This window comes from Arthroderma uncinatum, assembly GCF_011692745.1.
Source record: "Arthroderma uncinatum strain CBS 119779 chromosome Unknown scaffold1, whole genome shotgun sequence".
NCBI lineage: Eukaryota > Fungi > Ascomycota > Eurotiomycetes > Onygenales > Arthrodermataceae > Arthroderma > Arthroderma uncinatum.
The window spans coordinates 5722608-5746605 of NW_022983863.1; the positions used below are offsets into that span (position 1 = coordinate 5722608).

The 23998-nt window shown below is 50.6% G+C and overlaps 6 protein-coding genes across 6 annotated transcripts; 5 read left to right on the forward strand and 1 right to left on the reverse strand.

The window, feature by feature from the left end:
• Positions 1-1103: 1103 nt before the first annotated feature.
• Positions 1104-2057, reverse strand: GIQ15_01711 (uncharacterized protein; the record flags this gene model as incomplete). Its single annotated transcript, XM_033549128.1, has 2 exons — positions 1104-1664; positions 1803-2057. 2 exons carry the CDS (start codon positions 2055-2057, stop codon positions 1104-1106), a joined length of 816 nt encoding a protein of 271 aa, XP_033410079.1.
• A 166-nt stretch (positions 2058-2223) lies between these two features.
• GIQ15_01712 (40S ribosomal protein S24) lies at positions 2224-3073 on the forward strand (the record flags this gene model as incomplete). Its single annotated transcript, XM_033549129.1, has 3 exons — positions 2224-2465; positions 2667-2914; positions 2997-3073. 3 exons carry the CDS (start codon positions 2224-2226, stop codon positions 3071-3073), a joined length of 567 nt encoding a protein of 188 aa, XP_033410080.1.
• A 5072-nt stretch (positions 3074-8145) lies between these two features.
• On the forward strand, positions 8146-9725 carry GIQ15_01713 (peptidyl-prolyl cis-trans isomerase-like 4; the record flags this gene model as incomplete). The annotated part of the gene is made up of 4 exons (XM_033549130.1): positions 8146-8225; positions 8298-8998; positions 9063-9521; positions 9571-9725. 4 exons carry the CDS (start codon positions 8146-8148, stop codon positions 9723-9725), a joined length of 1395 nt encoding a protein of 464 aa, XP_033410081.1.
• A 457-nt stretch (positions 9726-10182) lies between these two features.
• On the forward strand, positions 10183-11846 carry GIQ15_01714 (UDP-N-acetylglucosamine pyrophosphorylase; the record flags this gene model as incomplete). Its single annotated transcript, XM_033549131.1, has 3 exons — positions 10183-10923; positions 10980-11714; positions 11766-11846. 3 exons carry the CDS (start codon positions 10183-10185, stop codon positions 11844-11846), a joined length of 1557 nt encoding a protein of 518 aa, XP_033410082.1.
• Positions 11847-13342: 1496 nt separating this feature from the next.
• Positions 13343-13838, forward strand: GIQ15_01715 (zinc knuckle domain-containing protein; the record flags this gene model as incomplete). Its single annotated transcript, XM_033549132.1, has 2 exons — positions 13343-13525; positions 13599-13838. 2 exons carry the CDS (start codon positions 13343-13345, stop codon positions 13836-13838), a joined length of 423 nt encoding a protein of 140 aa, XP_033410083.1.
• Positions 13839-14997: 1159 nt separating this feature from the next.
• On the forward strand, positions 14998-20647 carry GIQ15_01716 (meiotic recombination protein dmc1; the record flags this gene model as incomplete). The annotated part of the gene is made up of 16 exons (XM_033549133.1): positions 14998-15036; positions 15113-15149; positions 15209-15264; positions 15332-15427; positions 15478-15581; positions 15645-16072; positions 16127-16149; positions 16209-16371; positions 16419-16482; positions 16710-17568; positions 17707-18053; positions 18103-18417; positions 19076-19399; positions 19447-19551; positions 19597-19740; positions 19786-20647. The coding sequence occupies 16 exons, from the start codon at positions 14998-15000 to the stop codon at positions 20645-20647; spliced, it is 3966 nt and encodes a 1321-aa protein (XP_033410084.1).
• Positions 20648-23998: the final 3351 nt, after the last annotated feature.

A 23998-nucleotide genomic window follows, 5' to 3' on the forward strand; every position in this document is an offset into this window, starting at 1 on the left:
TCTTCTCGGTCATGCTATGCCAGTCGTGACATATGGTATGGAGTACATGTGCATAATAGGGGTAGGGATGTGGTTCAACATCGTCTCCAAGGCGTGAGTAAAGAGCTGATTGGTTAGTTGTACAGAACAGCCTTGCCTCCATAATGTCCTAGGCGCTGATAGCTCTATTGTTCACCGCATGCTTGCGCTGCATAGAGGGAGCGTGGGGGGGGGTATGCAGGTAGCCGTTGAGCAAGGTATGAGAACTCCCAACATTAGTCAAGGCCATGAAGAGCAAGGTTGTAGAAGTCTTATGACATTGGGGGTGAGTTACAACGCAAAGTATACACAACATAGTAAAAAAATATATATTATAATCTCCATGCGTCTAAGGGAATGGAAAACAAGTTTGATTTAGAATAGTACTCCGTACCCCTGCATTAAATTCTCCTAAACGCCCCATTGTTGAACTAGGTATAGCTCTTGAGCATGCGAGGCGAAATGAGTGCACAATAAACGTCCTTGTGCAACTCTGATACAAATAAGCTGGCGAAGCTGAGGTTGGAGATCGACAATGTCAATGTTTTATTGATGCAGACCGTAGCCGAAAATAATCATTGTTGGAGATAAAAACACAGCTAGGGGATAGCTAACAAAGTGTTACATTCAAGTATTTAGTCTGGCTATGTATGTATCTGCAGGCCTCATCCTAATATTGTTGGGCGTGTAGATGTTACCCTGTATGTTAGTAATGGGGTGTCGGTGCTATGAAAAAACCCGTCCTGGTCTTCGATGCAAGGTGATTCAAAGTCTACTCGACATGCCACCAGGCCACTCGTTTCTGGAAACAGCAGACATGGTCAGCAGGTGTAATATGCGTACCTATATACGGAAAATCAACAGCAGACAAGGGTCAGCTCGTACCGCAGGCGTTGAGAAACACCTCGAAGGTCTCCTGATTACGAATAGTAACAGATATGATGAACTCTTTGAGCGAATAATTATCAAACAAGTCCTGGACGGTTGATAAAAGCAGTGGGATCATATCCATGTCATAGAGCTACAAGTCCAGTGGATAAACAGCGACGAGCATTGTACCCACGCCGTTATAATTAGCGCTCTAGTCAACGGGTATCGTAGCGTGCTTCGGGCATGCATACCAGGTCTGACCCCAATGCAGTGTCGATGGGGAAACATTGTCCATTTTCCTGCGTATTGTCATGGAACTCTAGCGGAGTACCCCACTCCCAGATACCAGCACTGATCCTTTTAGGATCGAGCTTGTTCTGCAAGATACACTTCTGGATATTCGCAATTAGTGCTGGGTCCCGGTCTGTCGCCAGTACTCTGTTGGCACCAAGGCACTTTAGACAATACAAGGAGACCAGCCCGGTTCCCGATCCTAGTTCAAGCACGTTTTTGCCATTGACGTGTTCTCTGCCAGCCTCTGTGGACAGGAATGTCCCGAGATGTAGGGAAGCATCCCAGGTTCGGAAACCGGTTGTTCCTGAAGCCAGGATCAAATCACGATTTTCTAACGTGACGACATAATCCTTATCTCGGACATCTCGTAGCGTAGGCGGTGTGTACCTAACGTAGGACAACTGTTGGATCTGCTCCAGCGGAGACGGCTTGGGGCGAGAAATGAGAACGGTCCAGCTCGCCATGAGATCGTCTGAGATCTCCTAGGGGGCAGAAAAAGAAACGGCGCTTGTCAGGATCTTGAATTGCAAAAGGGTGCAAATACAATCAAAACTAAACGTGTGCAATCATGCGTGGACAGACAGGGGCGAGGGGGTGGTTGGGGGGTGTGGACTTCGTACATCCTCCTCGGGGTCGGAGAACGACTCCTCAAGTTTTGACAGTAGCAGTTTGAGGACCCGGCCACGGTAGTTCAACGGCGGCAGAGGCCAGACAGTGTCTTCACAGAACATGTTCCGATCGATCCAGCGTTGCACCTGGGGCTTGAGCAGGATGGGGCCAGGTAGAAACCGCAGGCTCTGCACATCAACGCCTTGGAAGTACTGCGCTGCGAGGGTGCTGAGACCGGTCGCTTCATCGGCAGAGACCGTCTCCATCTTACACAGCCTCTGTACAGCGTGTATCCCTCTCAACTATTATCGTGTCATGTCGTTGTCGTTGTCATAGTTGTAGTGTAGTTGAAGTTGAAGTTGAGGTGGTCGGCTGCTTACATAAACAGACTAGCGACGCTCTTGGCCCTAACCGAAAACCCACACCAGCAAAATGGAAATTGACATTGAAAGTTCGACGACAGCGACAAACGTTCGACCACCGCAGCCACGACACGCCTCCCATCGACCACCGCTGCACGAATCTTCTTCGCTCGACGGAAGATTCTCATCACGTCCATCGGAGGCCTTTACATCTCTCGCACCACGCTCCGACATCATGGCTGACACTCCCGTTACCCTGCGGACTCGCAAGTTCATCCGCAACCCTCTCTTGGGCAGGAAGCAGATGGTTGTGTAAGTGCTTTGCTCTCCGGATCCAGAACCCTCTCCTCGCATCTCCCCCGATGCAGTCGGAAGAAGCAGAAGCAGCTCGGAGCAGCTTGAAGTGATGAGGAAAATTCGAACGGTGGTGGAGGGGTCAAGACGCAGCATTGCGCATTTGGGGCGTTTACTGGACTGAATCAGCTAACCTGGGTGCCATCTTCTGGGAAACAGTGACATCCTCCACCCTAACCGCGCAAACATCTCCAAGGAGGACCTCAGGACGAAGCTCGGTGAACTCTACAAGGCCAGCAAGGATCAAATATCGGTATTCGGCCTCCGCACCCACTACGGTGGTGGAAAGACCACCGGCTTTGCTCTCGTCTACGACTCTACCGAAGCCTTGAAGAAATTCGAGCCCCGTTACAGACTCGTCCGCTACGGTGCCGCCGAGAAGCTCGAGAGGCCAAGCAGAAAACAACGTATGTCATGGCATTATGCATCTCTTTTTGGCACTTTGGAGGAAACGAGTACAGGACTGACATGTTATATCTCTAATTATAGGCAAGAGCAGCAAGATCAGAGCCAACAAGCTCCGAGGAACGGCGAAGGTCAAGGGTGTCAAGAAGGCCAAGAAATGAGCGGCTTAATGACTGTTGCTGGTTTGGCGGTTGGGTTGGAGACTTGCACCTTGAAAATTGCCTTGATGAACAGCGCTTCTACAGAGTTGCTCTACATTACGTGTCTCAGGACAATCAATGGTGTACGCTAGCTATGAATCAAAACCAACGGGTGGGCTTACTTGTGTGGCGTCACCAGATGGATAATTAAATTCAAAAACGTTTCCCTTTCTTCCCTTTGGAACTCATCTCTGTTTCTCCTGGCCGAACATGTGATGCAAATCTCTTTTTTATTCGAATCATCTATTCGAGTGGGCAATCAGGGAATTACCATCAGAAACTCTTCATGTATCCATTTTGACCAGTACCAGACAGCTTGGAGAAGAAAAAAAAATGAATCGTTTCATTAATACAAAAACATGACATACACCTTAACCGTCGCCGTCGCCTCCTATCCCATCCAGGTCCCCGAAAAGAAGCTCCGACGCATGGCGTAGATGCGATAATAGATGTAAAACAGATATAATTGGGAAGAAAAAAAAAATGGTAGATATAAAATAACGGGGGAATAGATGGTGGGAACGCCTGCTCTGTAGAGAACAAGGCGAGGACCGCACCACCATCAAACAATATACCCGCAACCACCTCCCCCAGAACATATTGCTATGGGGTTGAGTGCAGGAGGCGGCCTTTGTTTAGGGTCTTTTTTTCCCACGGAGCACAAGACACAAGGAATAAGGAAAGCAAATCAAAAGTAGGAACACAAAGGAGTTCCGGGGGTAGAGCGCAATAGCCCTTACGGGCATCGAGAGGACAAGGGTGGAGCGTATGATGTATACAGGTTGTTACGAGGAACAGGTCATGGTCAAACAAGTGCTACCAGCGTGGCCACCAACTTAGTAACAGCTTGAGGTACCCGCCGACAGATGAGGAGCGACAGTGACTTGCTCCCCTGCGTAAGGGTTTCGTGCTGGCTTCGTATACTGCGGTCTTTCATACACCTCACCACTGACCAGCATACCCCCTGATGGCCTAGATGACCCCAGGCGGTGGCTGCTGCGGCTTGTGGAATGGCCATATTCCGACACACATGTATCTGTGGGACTTTTGCTCTTTGTTGGCCTTTTATTGGCCCGCCGGTCGCCTGAATTCTGATGGGCATCGAGAGGAGAATCAGCTGGCACAGTAACCAGGAAAGGGGCAGAGGAAGCGCATGTTTGAAGGCAGCCAGATAGTGGAATGTACCCGAAACCATAATCTGGGGAGCCTGAGGAAGATTTGGTGCTGCTTGGTAGAGCTGAAGTGGAATAGGTGCCGGGTATTGGACGCGTGCAATGCTCGCCATCATTGTCTACCGCCAACTGGTATGCCTGCTTGTATGCAGAGGTAATGCTTGCGCACAGAGTTGTTGGACCGGTGCCACTACCACCTTCTGCAGAAGACGCGAGAGCAGCATTATTTCGACCAGTGGTCGGATTAGGCAATGTTCTATCTTGCCCCGAAGACAGTGAGCTCATGGCCGAGAAGGGCGTAACTGTATCACTGGACGTATATTTTTGAGACGACCGTCCGAGAAATGGAAAACTCGGCGATAGTGAGCCGCTTCCGTCAGGGTCAGGATATACACCTCCATTGGCAGGATCTAGCGTGGTTGGCAATCGCCAGCTTCTCGTTGGAGGAGAAGTCCCACAGAGATGACTGGCCCCGGCGCTGGTAGAGCTCGGCAGCACGTAGGATGAGATAGGAACATTGTACACTGACTCTTCATCATACCCAAGGGCATAGTTCGGGGCATAATATGATCTGTTGGGGAGTATGGACTCTGAAGTAGTTCCATACTCGACCCCGGACTGAGCTACTGAGTACCCTGGCAACCTGGGCGGCCCAGCGTGTATCGATAGAGAGTTTGCCCTGAGGAGATGAGCGTCATATGCTGCCTGTTGCTGTCCGCAAGTCCCCGGTGATGCTGAACCTGAGTATTGATATGTCCATGGAGAGTAGCTCCCCTTCGTCTGGAGTAGTGAAGAGTTGACCTGCATGCGAGTCAAAATCATGTTCTCGTGCATGGTAGGTACAAGATCACGCAGCCTGATGGATAGACCAACTCTTAAAAATATGCAATTAGTTGTCCCGGAACTTTTACAGTTCGAGCATGCTTCGCCATTTCCGAGATCGCCGCTGCACTTGATCTTTCTCCTGCGGCATCTTGCGCACTATAGTGGCCAGTCAGTTCCTGTCTATATATGTGATAAGAAAGGAAATGTATCATACAGCAACTTGGGTACGGCGCCTTTGGCTGGGCCCGTTCGTCTTTGATTCGCACTCCGCGCCTGAACGGATTTGGGCAAGGCATGCCTCCTTGGTATCTTCGCTCTCTTCTCTCTTAAGCTGCATAGCCTGGCCGGCGATTGGATGTGTTTGCCGCAAATCCTTGGTGTCTTCTTCGTGGTCGTAATATGGGCTGTCCATCCTCCTGCAATATCTAGAGCTATCAATGCTGTAGAGGAATGCTTGTATAAATCAGTGAACGCTCGGCATGTGTAACATTCCACTGGATGTGGCAAGTAAAGTTGTTCTCAAGTAAGGATAGGCAGGGTCTAATAGTGTCAAAATTTATGGTAGTGATTGAAAGGAAAAGAGTGAAGTTGGTGAAGGCGAGGGTATGCTGGCTATTCTGGAGCCATTCATACATCCAAGAAGTCCAGGGAGCAAGTGTGTTTTAAAGCAAAGGCAGCACGCCGTGTGCTCTTGATAGTCGTGGTGATGTACTTGGCCAGACACCCTTGTTCCAGAACCTCTTGATAGACAGTAAAGTTGGCTTACCGAAGTTTGCCTAGCGCTCCAGAAATTGTTTTGAAACTTTGTAATTCAACTAACGAGTTGAAGTAGTATGTCGGTTTGATAGTGCCTGACTTCTTTATTATGTTCCACCAAAACACTGTGGGTGCCCGGTTGTACTAAGCTGCAGGGTCTCAGTGGATATGAAGTAACGTGTGCGCAGGAATCCGTTAAGAACTTGATGATTGAAAAATAAAGGCAGTGTGGGATGGTGTGTCACAGAGAGATGTCACACGTTGTCAAATTACCTTCTAAGTACCGAAGGAAAAAACGATTTTGTATATAGCATAGCTGAAAAATAACCATGGTATACATATAGAAAAAAAGATATAGAGGAAGTTTTGGAACTTCGCTCGGGGAGATGCTATCTTATGTACCCCCTTACGTACTGTAGGCAGGGATACTAAGGAGCTCATTTTGCCCTTGAAAGTCGAACGACAAACAAAGGAGAAAAAGAATGCATATGAGCTCCTCTCGTCTGAAAAGGGACGATGTGGTTTGAGCAAGCAACCGGCCAGGGCGTTTGCCATCGAGAGATATATGTATGGGTCTCTTAGAAACTAAGATGAAGTGGTTTGGGACTTGGGTGAGGGATGTTTGCTAGCTGCATGACCCTTTTTCTGATTGGCCGGCTGCCAGGTACAGCGCGGCGTCAACATTCGTGATGCAAGCAAACATCCTCGGATTTTCGCGTAAAAGGGTGACAAGTACTCCTTGTCAACCCTTAAATGGATGCGTGGCGTTTATTATTCTGTTCGATTGCCGTTCCCCTCTGATAAATTATCATCATCTCCAATCAAATTTGATAGTCCCCTTCCATACTATACGGGGTAGACAAACCAGATCTCGTATAGACGCTTCTCAGCCTTGCTAGTGAGCCATTTTAGCCGTTTCAGGGTCGTTGGGGTTGATGTTCAGCCATGATTTAGGGAATAGCGTCACGTCGGCGGCCGTTGCCATCACAGGGCTGTATCTGTTATCCAACAAACCGACGTATGTGCTCTGGGGTCGGACGCTTTGGAATGGGCTACCATTGTCACCCCGCTGAACGGGAGAGTATACGCCCTCTCCGGCATCCAGCTCTAGCAGGTAGGACGGAGATATGTAAGGGCCTAAGTCCAACAAGAGCTTCTAGAAAAGGGTAGATGCTTTCCTTGGACGTGTACAGGATGTGGAGAAGGGTTCACAAGCAGCTCGTACCCCGATACGTTGATAGCACACTGTAACCCTAAGTTGAGTCCACATGGCCCACGAATGAAGCGGGTTCAACCCAAACCCTTCCAAAGGAGGCCCGCGCTCGAATGAAAATGGCAGTGATTCAAGTGGGCTGCTTTTTTGGAAGCCACCATGTGTAGGGCCCAGCTAAGGTTGCATGTCAGTCATAATTCTAATCTTCTAGAAAATTGTAGAGATGTGTCAAAGGCCATGCCCCGCCTAGTACGCCACAGGCTACTCACAGAAACGGAATAAGGCATCTGTATGATGTCTGCATATCTTGCATCCTGTATCGTGCATGAAGCCCTGTCCCATTTGACTCCGTGACGAATCCCATCCCCGTATATGTACATCAAGGAAGAAACCTGCATGCGAGTCATGTAGGTTGTCCAACCCCGGGAGGGAGAGATTATTTGGCTGCTATCCCACAAATAGTTGATTGGGACACAGGATATAAGGGTTCCGCTGGTTGTGCAAGTTAGCATGTTCAATGAAGCGAGACAAGGGTAAAATTACGATACCCGCAGCCATAGAGCCCCCAAGGCCACGATTCACGTGTATGGTTTCACCGAGAAGGTGTGGCAGCGCTTCGGCGTGAAACTAAACATTGTTTCTTCCTGCACGGCAGAGGACCAACAGTCATGGCGAATACATCCACAGATAATTTACACCAGGCTTTGTCAGGCAGTTAGAAATAGAATAATCTGGCGAAGCAGCAGGCTGGAATCGCTGGACGACGATCAGACAGAGACTGCGGGAGTGGCTGCGTTCATGGCTGTTCAAACGGAGACGCCCTAGCATCCGGTTGGAAGGCATATTGCTTCTCAGCCCGGTTGGTGTACTCCGTATGTAGGATGAACCCCTGAAGCGGCGTATATTAAAAAAATAAAAGCATATCACGGGATCGCATTAATATAATTCCGAGATCGCTGCAGAAATTACGTAATTGGTCGAAGCAACCTTCGCGATCTCGCTTTCTTACAGCAAAGTAGGTAAAGCCGCGTTGGTTTGCGATAGACGGGCAAGCACCTCGATTCAGTATGAGTGTTCTCCTCGAAACCTCTCTGGGAGATATCGTCATCGACCTGTTGACCGAGTCCTCTCCGAAGGCATGTGAAAAGTAAGTTCTCCGTTCCCATCCTCGTTGGATACCAAAATAGCTGAGAATTGGAAACTAAGAGTCTTAGCTTAGCTTCCTGAAGCTATGCAAAATCAAGTACTACAATTTCTCGCCTGTCCATAGCGTCCAAAAAGGCTTCTCCCTTCAGACGGGCGACCCGATCGGCCCTGATTCGTCGGAGAGCGATGGCGGGAGCTCAATATGGGGGATCCTCAACGGACCATCGCAGAAGTACTACTCGATAGGATTCCCCCCCAAATTAAAGCATTCCGAGCTCGGAACCGTGAGCATGGTGACACTTCGATCTCCGAGCAATCCAGATGAACGGTTGGCAGGGAGCCAGTTTATCATAACGCTCGGTGACAACCTTGACTATTTAAACGACAGGGCGGTGATATTCGGGAAGGTGGTCGAGGGGTTCGATGTCCTCGAAAAGGTCAACACGGCTTTTATTGACGACAAGGGACGACCGCTGAAAGACATCCGTATTCGACATACAGTTGTGCTGGATGACCCTTACGATGACCCACCGGGTCTGCAAGAACCCCCAGAAAGCCCTCTCCCTTCCAAGGCCCAGCTAGCTACTGTCATAATTGCGGACGATGAAGATTTAGACCAAGAGATAGATGAAGAAGCGTTGGAAAAGATGCGACGAGAACGCGAGGCGCAGGCACAAGCTTTGACTCTTGAAATGGTTGGGGACCTTCCTTTCGCAGAAGTAAAGCCACCGGAAAACGTGCTATTTGTTTGCAAACTCAACCCCGTCACACAAGGTATCTATCTCGAACAAACCCCTCCCATTATCAGTCGTCCATTTACTAACTCCCCAATGTTTAGACGACGATTTAAATCTTATATTCAGCCGTTTTGGCAAAATTCTGTCATGCGAGGTAATACGAGATAAGAAAACGGGCGACAGCCTACAATATGCATTCATCGAGTTTGAAAATCAAAAAGACTGCGAGCAGGCCTACTTTAAGATGCAGGGAGTCTTAATTGACGACCACCGCATTCACGTGGACTTTTCACAGAGTGTGTCGAAATTATCAGACACATGGAGAACAGCCACGAATGCGAAAAGATCAGGTCAGAGGGGCGGGTTTGGAGGTATATCTACCTTGGAGAAGCGACGTCAGTATCGTGCAGCAGACACGGGAGACCGTCGAAGCAAGTACGGAATGGTCTTTGACAAGGACGATATACGCAATAAAGGGCCAAGCTCGTCCGAGCCTCGCCGAAGGGATCGCTCTCGAAGTCGGAGTCGAAGTCGAAGTCGAAGTCGAAGCCCTCCGCGGGGTAAGATTCGTGATAGATCACCTCCTAGGCGACATGATGGGTATGACAGGGAAGGGAGACATGAGAGACGCAGGAGTCCTCGCCCCAGATACGACGAACGGACTCACCACCGTTCACAGAGGCGGCGGTGAAGAGCATCGACACAGAGCTGCCATTTTGAAATATATCTGTATTATTAACTTTCTCTACTGGGATTGCGCTTAGCCTGCACTTGAATTTGAGTCACCCTTGCTTTGCAACTAAAGGCCTGGCTCCTGACGTGTCAGATGCAGTAGACGAGCACTCCTGTAGCTCTCTCGCTCTAGAATCAAATGTATCCAGGGAGAATGCGCTGCCACGTATGGGTGGCATATCACGTGTGCCCACCTGCAAGAAAGATACTTACCTTTATGGCGGGGGGTGGAAGTGAGCTTCGCAAGGGGGGCTATCTCCATCTACCAATCTTCTACGGAGGATCAGACACAGCCTGCAAACGAAGCTGTGGATGCTCATAGCGGGTAAGAAGTAGCTCTGGACGTCGACGCCCACTTAGTCTCTGGCATCTAAGACATCATAGCGGTACATATACCAGCCTGGCCCCCTCGTCATCCCACCATCGATAGTAACTCTCTTAAGACCAGACACCCGGATATACACATCTACGCATTCTACACATATCACAATGGCTGCCGCCGTGCGAGATACCGTCTCCAACCTAATTGGCAAGATATCGGGCATGGGAGTCCAGGACACCCCGCTCCGCCAGCCATCAGCTGAAGAGGTCGCAGAGCTCAAGAAGAAGTACGAACAGGCAAACCAAGGACAGGTCTTTGCTCGCTTCGACACTCTGAGCTCCAACGATCAGGCCCAGCTCTTCCACCAGCTCTCTACCTTCGACCCCGAACACATCAACAAGCTCGTCAAGCGTGCCAATGCTGATGCCGCCGCTGCGTTGAAGACCGACACCCCCAAGTCCCTTGAGCCCCTTCCAGAGAACGCTACTGCGTCGATACTCGACTCTAACCCAGATGACCTGAGGAGATGGTACGATGAGGGGTTGAAGCTCATCGCTGAGAACAAGGTTGCCGTCGTGCTCATGGCTGGTGGCCAGGGTACCAGACTGGGTAGCTCTGACCCCAAGGGATGCTTCGACATCGGTCTTCCAAGTAAGAAGTCGTTGTTCCAGATACAGGCTGAGCGAATTGCAAAGCTGCAGTCGTTGGCTACGGATGTGTCTGGCAACAAGAAAGTCGTGGTTCCATGGTACACCATGACCAGTGGACCGACCAGACAAGCAACAGAGAAGTTCTTCACAGACAACAACTTCTTCGGCCTCGCCAAGGAGAATGTGACCATCTTCAACCAAGGAGTTCTGCCTTGTATCTCCAATGACGGCGAGATCTTGCTTGAGAGTGCTTCAAAGGTATGTCTACGGATATAGCCAAAGGGTTAAACCACATGCTTACTTGTACGATATAGGTTGCCGTTGCCCCCGATGGAAATGGAGGCATCTACCAAGCTCTCATCACCTCCGGTGTCCGAGATGACATGAAGAAGCGCGGAATCGAGCACATCCACGCCTACTGTGTAGACAACTGCCTCGTCAAGGTGGCTGATCCTACCTTCATCGGCTTTGCTGCCTCCAAGAAAGTCGACATTGCCACCAAGGTTGTACGAAAGCGTAACGCTACCGAGTCCGTTGGTCTCATCGTCCTCAATGGCGGAAAGCCAGGCGTCGTCGAATACTCTGAGATTGACCAAGACACCGCCAACGCCGTCGACCCCAAACAAGCTGGCGTCCTCAAGTTCAGAGCCGCCAACATCGTCAACCACTACTACTCCTTCAGCTTCTTCGAGTCGATCGAAAGCTGGGCCTCCGACCTACCACACCACATCGCCCGCAAGAAGATTCCCTTCTTCGACACCAAGACCGGCGCCACCGTCAAGCCAGAATCTCCCAACGGGATCAAGCTTGAACAGTTCGTCTTCGACGTCTTCCCCCTCACCCCACTTGAGAAGTTTGCTGCCATTGAGGTGAAGCGAGAGGAGGAATTCTCCCCTCTCAAGAACGCCAGGGGCACCAAGGACGATAACCCAGACACCAGCAAGCAGGATATCATGCAGCAGGGTCTCCGCTGGATCGAGGCCGCTGGAGGTATCGTCAGCAAGGAGGCCGGTGCTGTCGGCGTCGAGGTGTCTCCTTCCATCAGCTACGTAAGTTACTATTCTCACTTTTATCCGCGTGCCGAGCTAACTGGATACTAGGGAGGTGAGGGTCTCGAGTTCCTGAAGGGCCGTACCGTCAACGCCCCAGCCCTGATTGAGATTGAGGAGAAGAAGGCATAGCACACTGACCATACTTCATGTCTACTTACCTGTCCTGACGGATCCGTCTAAAAGTACACTCATCTTAGAGACAAGAATATACCTACACACATATTCCGTATAACACACACATACATATATCCATCTAGTATCGTCTATCAGTATCATCAGTAGAGCATGACGTAAGAAAGTCACATCACATGACCTATGCCAAGCTTTATACACACTAACCCGATGAGGCAAGGCGTGACGACCTTTGCCCAAGTTCTTCGCCTTTTGCTTCTTTTCTCCCCTTGCCCTTTTGGCGAAACTGGAACGCAAACGCTCTCGAGAACAAAGACGGGTATATCAATTGTGGTCCGGCGGGTTTGAAGCAGCAGACGAAGAAGAGCTGAGGAGCGTGTGTCAGGATCTTGGGCAGGAATAAGAGACGAGCTGTGAGCATCCTTGAACCTTTTCCTGTCTTGAATTCTTGGTTGTTTCTTTTTAGTCCAAGCTCGGGGGGTCGGTCGGCGGCCTTTGCGGTCTGGCAGTTTTGCAGGATTTTGCTCCATGGACAAATGGTCTGACTGTTTATATTGTCGATACAAGATTCTCTAGGACGTGTGCAGGTGAATACGGATTCCCTAGGGTCTATTATTACTAGTTTCTGGAAAGTGAGTGCGCTTCCAAGTTTCCAGATACAACAATTCTCCATGGGCTCTCGCGGTTTCGCAACAGGCCTATCGTTCTTCACGCCCAACCAACCTTGCATCTACCCCTACCTCTAGCTACAACAGCCAACAGCCTGTTCCACTGTATAAATTACAATCGACTTCTGCGTCCCAAGACTTGAACCCTAGCCTTTTCCGGAGCTCTAACGGGTTGTGCTTATAGGATGTTGTTGTCTCGACGTGCATGCTACAAATGTGGCAATATTGGGCACTACGCTGGTTCGTCCACCGCTTAAATCAAACCAGCTTTTTCTACAAGAAAAAAAAAAAAGAAGTACGCATAATTAATTCGGCAATCGATAGAGGTTTGCTCTTCCTCCGAGCGACTTTGCTACAACTGTGAGTTTCGTGCGGTTAAATACACCCACCATTCCTGCGTGCATCCCCATGTGGCTAATTGGTCAAATCTCTCCCCGTAGGCAAGCAACCCGGTTGGTTCAGAACCTCTGTGGCTCCTCGTCATTTAATTTTGATCTGACAAGGTGTCTCTAGGACACGAGTCCAACGGTTGCCCGCGACCCCGAACGACTGAAAGTAAGCATTAAGTACTCTAGCGATATACAATATATACCAGACCAGCGCCTAACACGCTGTAGCGAAACAATGCTACCATTGCCAGGGTCTAGGTCATGTCCAGGCTGACTGTCCTACCCTCCGCTTGAGCGGTGGCGCCTCTAACGCCCGTTGCTATAACTGCAACCTCCCCGGACATTTGGCTGTAAGTTATGAATCCGTATATGTGTATAGAAACTGTTCTAAACGACTTTCTCTTCCCCGCATTAGCGAAATTGTCCATCCGGCGGTATGCAGCAAACTCCCCCAGGCCCCCGAAATGCAGGGCCGCCTCGTGGAGGGTTTAATGCCGGTTTCCGTGGAGGCCCCGCGGGATATCCCAGAGCAGCGACATGCTACAAATGCGGTGGCCCGAACCATTTCGCACGAGATTGCCAAGCCCAGGCTATGAAGTGCTACGCCTGCGGAAAATTGGTACGTCTGGATCTCAATAACATTCCCCTTTTACATATGGCATTTTCATTTGTCTAACTGGGTGCCATAACAGGGCCATATCTCCCGCGACTGCACTGCCCCCAACGGCGGACCGTTGAGTTCTGTCGGAAAGGTCTGTTACAAGTGCTCTCAGGCTGGCCACATCTCCCGCGATTGTCCTACCAATAACGCGGATACGAAGGCGCAACCTGCTAGCGCTGAAACTGCCGCAGCAGTTAACCCACCTACGGAAACCCCCACGGAAGCTCCACCTGTCGCAACCGGAGCAGGCCCTGCCGCGACTGTTGTCTAAGGCACACTGCGGCACACTGCGGCACACTACCAAGTTGAGCTGACTCGGGAAGTCTCTCCATCAACTTCCTTATATGTCTTACGTTTTGGTTATATCATTCCTCGTCTAATTATTTCCTACCCTTCAACCTATTCCTACTCCTTTTCCCTTTTTTTATTATTATTTCATCCTTTTTTGCATTTGGATTACACTTTGCAATTACTATAAGCATCAACGTGATGCAGGGCGAGCATCTTATTTTTCCCTTCATTTTTATTCCACTCGTTTCCTTTCTATCATGTATACGACCGAGCAAAAGTTTCACGACGTCCTAGATTCTACGACTTGGATTTACCATATCATCCAGCATGCTCACCAGGAAAAAAAAACACCCCCCCTTAATGAACGGCGTCGATTTGTCTGTCAAGGTATTCGCGGTTTCATGTTTCATGCTATTGGGCAGGAGAAGAATGGGCTTGGAAAAGGAGTACGCTCCTTTGTGAAGGATGGCGGGAGCGGAAGCGGGCAATTACAAAGGGCCGGGCCAGACCAGAAACAGAAAAAGGCGGCGAGAGAGGTCAGCAAGCAAAGAAGGGCGTGCGAAGCTGAGTGTCAGTTAGGCTTGGAGGACGTTCTGAAGGTTGCTGGGTGGTTGAGCTGAGATTCTTCACATTTTGGAAAAGCAAACAAAAAGGTTACCTGGCGCGGCTAGCTCATTCATTTCATTTTCTTTCTCATTTTTCCCATCTCCCATCTCACATCTACTCTCATCTCCGTATTCTCATCATCTTATCGCGGTATTCCCGGTCATATATTGGAAGTTTTCCCTTTCTTCTCCTATCTGCCATGCCATGTTCTTTTCTGCCACGAATGTATACTATCTATCCCGGACTCGTTGCCGGATGGGAACTTCGTTTTGCTACTCAGTCAACTGCAGACTAACAATTGAAGCATTGCCTTTAATCGTATCATATCCTTCTTCATATTCATAGTGTATAGCGTATTTAAGGGTCGAGGTCCAGATTACCCGATCGGGAGGGCGGTGATGGAGGGGTCGCGTCTTTTCCCCTTCTGGAAAGACTTTCACCTCTGCCTGTAGAGAGTAGCTTCTTCTTCTTACCAGAGACAAACAGCTTCCACGAGGATATCAATCTTGTCAAACGTGTCTATAGCAAGCAAGATGCCAGCATCGACAACCAGTGATAACGCTGACGAGGATGTGAGTAGCATCATGACTTTTCCGCGTCCCCCGTTGGCAGATATCGCTAATCGCTAGACTCGTACTCTCGTCATAGGACTTCATCGTTGATATCGACGGCATTCAAGCTCATGGTACGGATATGCCCTGACCAACCGTGGTTTGAGCCTGGCTAACACGATGATTTATCAAGGCGTTGGGGCCGCCGACATCACAAAGCTGAAGATCAATGGCTTCTATACCGTGGCGGTACAATTCCTCGGCCTTTTCAGCTGTAATATATTTCCAAACTAAATACAGGTTATGGAGTATCTAGTCTGTCCACGGAGCCACTCGCAAGACCTTACTGAAAATCAAGGGCTTCAGCGAAGTAAAGGTTGAGAAGATCAAAGAAGCAATTCAGAAATGCCAGGTGTGTAATTCATCCACTGACTGCGTTTAGATTCGTACTAACAATGCCAGCTTTCTGCTTCGGGTTTCATAACTGCCATGGAGCTTGGGCATCAACGCAAGAGGGTAGTGAAGGTATCAACGGGTAGTAAGCAGTTTGATTCAATCCTTGGCGGGTGCGTATTTCCTGACATGGACAGTCACAAGAATGGAAGAGTAGTAGCTAAACACTTGAATAGAGGATTTCAGAGCATGAGCATCAGCGAGGTATACGGCGAGTTCCGTTGTGGTAAAACGCAACTCTCGCATACGATGTCCGTGATCGCCCAACTACCCAAGGACATGGGCGGTGCCGAAGGGAAAGCGGCCTACATCGACACCGAGGGCACCTTTCGTCCTGAACGAATTGCACAGATTGCAGAAAGGTTCGGCGTTGACCCAGACTCTACTCTGGAGAATATCGCATATGCTCGCGCATTGAACAGTGAGCACCAGCTCGAGCTGCTCAACACGCTGGCAAAGGAGTTTGCAAGCGGAGAGTACCGTCTGCTTATCATCGATAGTATCATGAACTGTTTCCGCGTGGATTACTGCGGCCGTGGAGAGCTTGCGGATCGGCAGCAGAAGCTGAACCAGTTTCTCATGAAGCTGGCTCACATGGCAGAAGGTACGTCACAACACGATAGATACGTCTGCCGAAACGTGCTAACTCTATGTATAGAGTTCAACGTTTGTGTGCTGATGGTAAGCACTCTCCGCTAACTATACCTGACCGTTGCAACGTCCTAACTGCATGGCATCAGACGAATCAAGTGCAGAGTGATCCAGGCGCGAGTGCCCTGTTTGCCGGTGCTGACGGTCGCAAGCCAGTGGGCGGACATATCCTTGCCCACGCCTCGACGACCCGGGTATTACTGCGCAAAGGCAGGGGGGACGAACGAGTTGCAAAGATCCAGGATTCACCAGGTGGGTATCATCCATACGAGGAGAAACTTGTTGCTGATATCAAGTAGACTGTCCTGAGCGCGAGGCCACCTATGTCATCACCAACGGCGGCATCAACGACCCCGAGAAGGTGTAGGAAAGAAGATGTGCATATCTCAAGTTCATATCATGTATCGTAGTGATGTGAAGTTGATAGTTGAGGAATAAATAGAAAGTCTAACCGAAGTTGGTCGCGTAAAATTGCCAAGTGTCAAGCGTCGATATCAAAAAAATCCAAGCGAAAGACCAACCACGAGCAAATACAGATAACAAATAGAAGCCATGCCGTCGAAACCAGTATCTAGCATTGCTGGCTACAGCGTACTCCCGGTACAGCTACCACCTACACCATCCTTTGAAGCAGCAACGCACTACTTCTACATACAGCCTCATACCCCCCGTATACCCGACGCAGACGCCCCCCGATCGCTCTTCGTGGTCAACATCCCCACGACCTCTACAGAGACACACTTCCGCCACCTGTTCGGCGCCCAACTCGCCTCCGGCCGCGTCGAGCGAGTCGACTTCCACTACGGCGCGACACCAACTCAAGCTAAGGAAGTAGGCAAGGGCAAGAAACGGAAACGAGAGACGGCCGAGGAGTGCGAGAGGACGCTGGAGACCATCCACCTACCGCCAGCATGGGACAGAGAGCTACGACCCAGCGGCTCTCACGCGGTGATCACCTTCGTCGACCGTCCTGCGATGGAAGCAAGTCTAAAGGCGATCAAGCGGGCATCAAGACCGTCTTCTACAATAACATGGGGCGAAGGGATAGATCATAAAGTACCATCACTAGGCACGGCACGGTATACCAACCACCTCAACCATCGGTATCCAAGCCGGTCTGACCTACTGCGTTCCGTCAACGAGTACATGACCGTCTTCACTCGGCTGGAGGAAGCGCAGGCGGCAGAAGCAGCTAGACAGACGCAGATGCCGGACGAAGATGGCTTCATCACCGTCACTCGGAACCCCAAACGGAGCGGGGACGAGAGCAAGGAGGAAGAACTGCGGGCGCTGGCGGAGAGGCAGCGGGAGAAGAACAAGGGGCTGGGCGACTTCTATCGGTTCCAGATGAGGGAGAAGCGCAAGGAGAGGCAGGGGGAGCTGCTCAGGAAGTTTGAAGAGGACAAGAGGCGCGTGGAGGAGATGAAGAAGCGCCGTGGGAGGGTCCTGGTATGTCTATCCATATCTTCTATATCTACACTGCTAACTGTCCAGCCCGAGTCATGATCTATATCAGCCATCCTCTATATCATACATAAACTTAGTCATCATTGCATCATCTCATCTTCATCTTCTCTTCACCTACAGAATACACACAGTAACAGTATATATATAGTAGACATGAGCGGAGGCTTCCTCCCGTCCCCCGCGCCCTCTATCCCTCCTACACCGTCGTCATCGTCAACCCTGCCGACCCAGCGCGAGCACCCTCTCCGCCCCGGCTCGACCAAGGAGACGACGGTGCTCAACTACATCGACGCAGCCCTCCTGCGCATCAACCGCCGCCACGCAAAGAAGTTCAGCAAGTCCTACTCTGAGGAGGAGGATGTGCCTGGCTACGAGTCCTTCGCCGAGGTCGCGCACGACGTCGACCGCGTCCTCGACGTCCTCTGGGTCTCCGCCACTCGTGCGTCCCCCTACATCTATATCTATGTGTGTGTATGTTAATAGAGTAGCGTCTATACAAGTACCGTATATGATCAGCATAGCAGGCGTGGTGAATGACTTCCTGCCCGCGTATCCATGGCAGGCCCGCCGTACCTTTGCCCTGCTGGCCAAGATGGACGCCGTCTTCGCCTCGCTGCTGCAGGGTGTCAACGTGCTGAGCGGGCGCACGCTGGTCGAAGGCCATGTCAGCGCCACGGAGAAGGTGAGGATCCGGTCGCTGGTCGAGGGGACGCGGGTGACTGTCTTTGCCGTGCGAGACCAGCTTGCCGAGGACGAAGATGATGGGGATGAAGATGATGATGAAGATGTCGAGGCGGATGTTGGACGGTGGGAGATGGAGGCGGCGCGGGTGTATGAGCGGACAGTCCAGTTGCTTGGTGATGCCATATCTTCTTAATATCTCTCTTCTATATCTATATCTATCTATATCTATATCTTCTTAATAGTATATCCATCTATCTATATATATATATATATCTGTATGTGCGGTCTAGAAGAGGCTAGAAGATGACTTGCATAAACTCGCTAGTGAAGAGAAGTGGAAGTGGAAGAGAAGGGAAGTGGGATAGTAACAGTAGAGAGTAACAGTAACAGTGTCTTCTTCTTCGTCTCTCTGCTTTCTGTCTGTAGGAGTGTACGTCTTCTCTTCTTCCTATCCCTATCCTGTCTTCATATACTCTCTTCCCATCCTCTTCCTGTTCTCTTCTCTATCTACGTCCTGTTAGCTGCTTGGCACTCGCCTGCTTTTCTCCCTCCTTTTCTCTTCCTCCCCTCCCCCTCCCACCACCTTCATCCATCGCCTCTTCTCTTCCTTCTTCTCTTCCTCTTCCTCTTCTCGCTTCTTCTTCTTGTTCTTGTCTCTTGTCTGTTTGTGCGTCCTGGTCTGTCTGTCCCCGTCCTCTTCCCTTCACGTCTTCACGTCCTCTTCACGTCTCTCTTCACCTTCTCTTCTTCTTCCTCATCACATCACTTCTTATCAACTTCTCTCCACATCGACTAACCAGCGCAGACGCGGTCTACGAGATACGAGATTCAGTCGCAACGCCTTGGAGTTCCTGTTCGCTTTACGGTCCGTCGGCGCATCTCTACCGCGTCCACTCTACTGTCCTTCTACCAGACTAACGACAACAGCCTCCGCGATGTCCTTCCAACCCTTCGATTCCTTTCAGAACCAGCATCCCGCCCCCGACGGCGCTGCTAACCCGGCCGCTGCTCCCGCCGGCGACGCCTCCATGACCGGAACCGACGCAAACGCTGCCCAGTTCCAGGCCGCCGCCGGTGACCCGTCCGGCTCGCCTGGCAGCCAGCAGCCCGACGGCAAGACGACCCTCTGGTGCGCTCTCTCTCCATATATACTCTATGCGACGCTAACTCGGCTAGGATGGGCGAGCTCGAGCCGTGGATCGATGAAAATTTTGTCCGCAACGTCTGGTACCAGATGGGCGAGCAGGTCAACGTCAAGATGATTCGCGACAAGTTCTCTGGGTACGTCTCTTCTATCTTCTTTTATAATGCAAGCTAACAGGATAGAACCAACGCTGGGTACTGCTTCGTCGACTTTTCGTCTCCCGCCGCAGCCGCCAAGGCGCTCACGGTCAACGGCACCCTCATGCCCAACACCCAGCGTCCCTTCAAGCTCAACTGGGCCTCCGGTGGTGGCCTCGCCGACCGCAGGTACGTCCATCGTCTGTGTTTATACTGCTCATGCTAACCGGTCAGCCGCGAGGAACGTGGACCCGAGTTCTCCATCTTCGTCGGCGACCTCGGCCCCGAAGTCAACGAATACGTGCTCGTCTCCCTCTTCCAGTCGCGCTTCCCGTCCTGCAAGTCCGCCAAAATCATGACCGACCCCATCACCGGCCTCTCCCGCGGCTACGGCTTCGTGCGCTTCTCCGACGAGACCGACCAGCAGCGCGCTCTTTCTGAAATGCAGGGCGTCTACTGCGGCAACCGTCCCATGCGCATCTCCACCGCCACGCCAAAGAACAAAGGCCCTGCTGGGCCCGGCGGCCCTGCTCACATGGGCGGCGTCCCCGGCGGCCCCCCAGCCGGCATGTACCCTCCCTCCATGGGCGGTGCTGGCGGCCCTCCCGGCCCCGGCGGGCCCCAGATGGGCTACTACGGCGCTGCTCCCCAGCCCATGAACCAGTTCACCGACCCAAACAACACCACCGTCTTCGTCGGTGGTCTCTCCGGCTACGTGACCGAGGACGAGCTCCGCTCCTTCTTCCAGGGCTTCGGCGAAATCACCTACGTCAAGATCCCGCCAGGCAAGGGCTGCGGCTTCGTCCAGTTCGTCCAGCGCCACGCCGCTGAGATGGCCATCAACCAGATGCAGGGCTACCCCATCGGCAACTCGCGCGTCCGACTGAGCTGGGGGCGATCGCAGAACAACTCTGGTCCAGCTGGCACCCCCTACCGACCAGCTCCCCCGCCGCCAATCTACCCAGCAATGGGCATGCCACCAGCCCACCAGTATGGCGGTGGCTTCGCGCCAATGAAGGTATGTCTCTCTCTCTCTCTCTCTCTCTTCTCCCTTTCTCTTTTACCATCCTCTTTCTTACCTATTCTACCCTCCTAGGCCGACGAGAACTAACCTTTCTCATCCAGTGAAGATAACCTCTCCGTAAAAAGAGAAAAGAGTTGAGCTTAATCTACCACCACGGCCACAGCGGGAGTTAAAATATGCGACCTCCTTTCGTTTTTTCGTTGTTTTTTGCTTCCAACTTCAACTTCTTCCGATTCCACGAAACGACAACGGTATCACGGCTTAACTTCCTTACGTTTGCGTTTGCGTTTACGTTTGCTCTTGAAGGGCGGTTCTTCTTCTTTTATCGTTCTGTTCCTTTTCTTGTCATGTGCTTGGCATCGTATGTACAACTGGAACGAATGCTGCTTTCTTTTTTCCTTTCTTTCTTCGTGCCTTTGTCTGTCGCATCCTATTCCGATCCTATTCTGCTGCTGACGTCGTTGATGTGCATTGTTTTACTTCACTTCTCACTCAGACTGGAGCATACGGTATTCAACTTCCCCTTACCTTTTTCCTTTTTCTTTGCTACTGAATTTCATTCGTCTCCCAAGTCATTCCCCTTCCGTTCCCTTCCTTTCCCTTTCCTTGCCTATGAGAAGCATGGAGTTGACATGCTAGTTACCCTCTCTTACGCCGCTCCATGCCCCAGCCATCGTTTCAATCCCATTTCCTTTCCTTCCCAATTCCCTGTCCTGCCTTGCTTCCCTGATTCCCTGCCTTGCCCTTTTTTTGCCTGCCTGCCTGATACTTGCTTACTTACTTACTTGTATGGGTTGGCTGTCTGCTAAAAAGTTTCCACGTTCCAACGTCCATGCCTATCATATCTTATTCTATTTTATTTTCTTTCTATTCTATTCTATTTCCGTCTCGTCCGTCCGTCCAACCAGTGCAGTGAAACTGACAAGGAACAGCTGAACATGTAACTTTCCCCCCTTTCTCTTCATCTTGTCTTTGCAAGCGAGAAGGAAGAATTGCGGTTTGTTTACCCCTTCCCGTCCAGCTATTGCTCGGTCGGTCGAGTGGTCTCCCTTTTTTTCTTCTTCTTCTGTTCCTTTTTGATCGTCTAGATTCGTTCACCGTCCCGTCACGTCATATTACATGTACAACATCGTCATGATATTTGTTCTCCTTTGTCCTCTCTCTTTGCGCGACGGCTCCAACTGCTGTACCTGATACCGATTGATGATACTCGATTTGCGTGTGTGCGTTCATTTGTACTCGTACCTTTAGCCTCGTCCATTCGTTCCTTTCTTTCCCTTTCCTTACTATAATAGTTTCTTTTGTCCCCCCTTGCCTTTCCCATTCCCCTTCCCTGCCTTCCCCTGCTTGTGAGCGTGATGCAGCCAACGAGCCCACGAGCAAAAGAGATGAAAAGATGAAATCTGCCTGTCTGCCTTCTGCGTCTGCGTCTGTATCTGTATCTTTGTTCTCGCATGCATGCTATAGTATTCCACTCTTGCTCCTGCTCCTGCTCGTGCGTTTAATGTTGTTCTTTTCCGTCGTGTACTGTAACCTGTACCTGTACTTGTACGTCTTCTCTTGTTTAGTATCTTTCTGCGTCTGCGATCAGGCTGGCAAGGGCCGTTTAATCTTTAATCATGATGCTAGACCGGTGGATATAGTATGGTATAACATGGGTATCACTAGCCGAAGAAGCGTATAAGGCTATACCGATCACACTGGCCTGGGTATAAGGCTCCGACACGGCGGTTAGAGATAGATAAGGTCGCACTATAGAGACAAGGATGCTATATCTGTTCCTTCAGTGACGTCAACTTTGAAGCTGTGCCTGAGTGCTAAGCGTTCTAGAAGGCGAGCGTATGCAGGACCAGGCGAGATGCGAATCTGGGGAAACTATAACTATTTAACGTGCGGCTAGACCGAGACCCAGATCATAGTAATAATACTATACTAAGACTATACTGAGGACGATACTGAGACTATACTGAGGAAGAGAGAAGCAGTGGGATATTCTTTCCTGAGGTGAGGAAGGAAAACATCACACTCCGCGCCTTCTGGCCTACAGGCAGAAAACATGGAAACTCCCCTGAAGAACGAGACTCGACGTCTCTTCTTCTCTGCTGTCTTCTATCCTTACAGACAGCTATATCGTCTACAGTCTTCATCTCCCTCTTGACCCTCGTTGTCTCGCCCTCGCTACATACCCTCCACCATGAGGTTCGAAAGCTGGGACGTCCTGCTCTTCCCAGAGGGATCAAAAGTGCCTCTACAGGAGTTCAAGACGAATTGCTTCGTTACGAGAGACAATGGCATGTTCTTTCACCCTTTACTTGCCTACAAATACTAACAGCTCGCCGTCTAGAATCACCATATCTACAAGCCCAAACCGTTCTTAACCCGGGACCATACTATAACGCGAACAGCATACAGGGAAGTCCAGGCCAGATGCCAGTGTTGACTTGCTTTGTGGCTAGTTTGGCTAGAGATACTCCCTTCAGAGTATCTGTTCATAGCTGGGATAGACCACGTCCGACTAGAGTTATGGAGGGACTCATGCAGCCGGATGACGCTGTGATGTTTGAAGTCAGGATATTCATCGACGGGATCTGTGCTTCGTACGTTTATATCTTCTAGTTAGATACGTTGGTGCTGACGGGTCGATAGGGCAAGTTTGTTCAATCAGCGGGCTCTCTGGCCTCATGTTATCGGTAAGTCAGCTTCCGTTCAATAAGTACATGGTAGGAATGCTAATGAGTGGTATAGACCTCAGTTCTCGTAAGTTGGCCTTTATATTAAGCTGTTGGAGGCAATATTAACTACTTGCAGAGCTCGATAGGAATGGGAACCAGGACAATCTACGGTTTCCAGTGTTCCATGAAGATCTCCTCCATCAGACACATTGGGATGCCGGAGACATGTATGGAAGGATCCGCGTTGTTATAGCAGAAGGCTTTACTCGACCTCTTCGCACTCCGCCGTTCGAGCGAGTGAGGGATATCATTGCCTTTTCTTACCAGCACGCTCCTCTCCGTAAGTCAATCGATTCACAGTTTGAGTAACCTGTCACGTCACTGACATGTGCTGTTATTGGGTAGCGGTCCTGGAGTCATCGAATATTGCCTGGCCGAATCCGGGAATGTGGCAGCAGCAACAACAGCCTATATTTGCACCTCGACACACTCTCAAACACTCCGTCGGACCTCTTTACAATGCCGAAAAGGATGACGATGCACATTCCCATTCGCCAACACGCCATGAGATACGACAACTCAACAACCAGAGTGCCCAGTTTGGGACCGTGTTCCCTGCCATGCCTTATAGACTGCAGCCTAACCCTATCCCGCCGCAATATAGCAACAACCCTTGGCTGGAACGGGATGGACCTTGGATCGCACCTCCTCCTCCGGTTTCGGATCCGTTCGTCGACCCTTCGAAGAATAC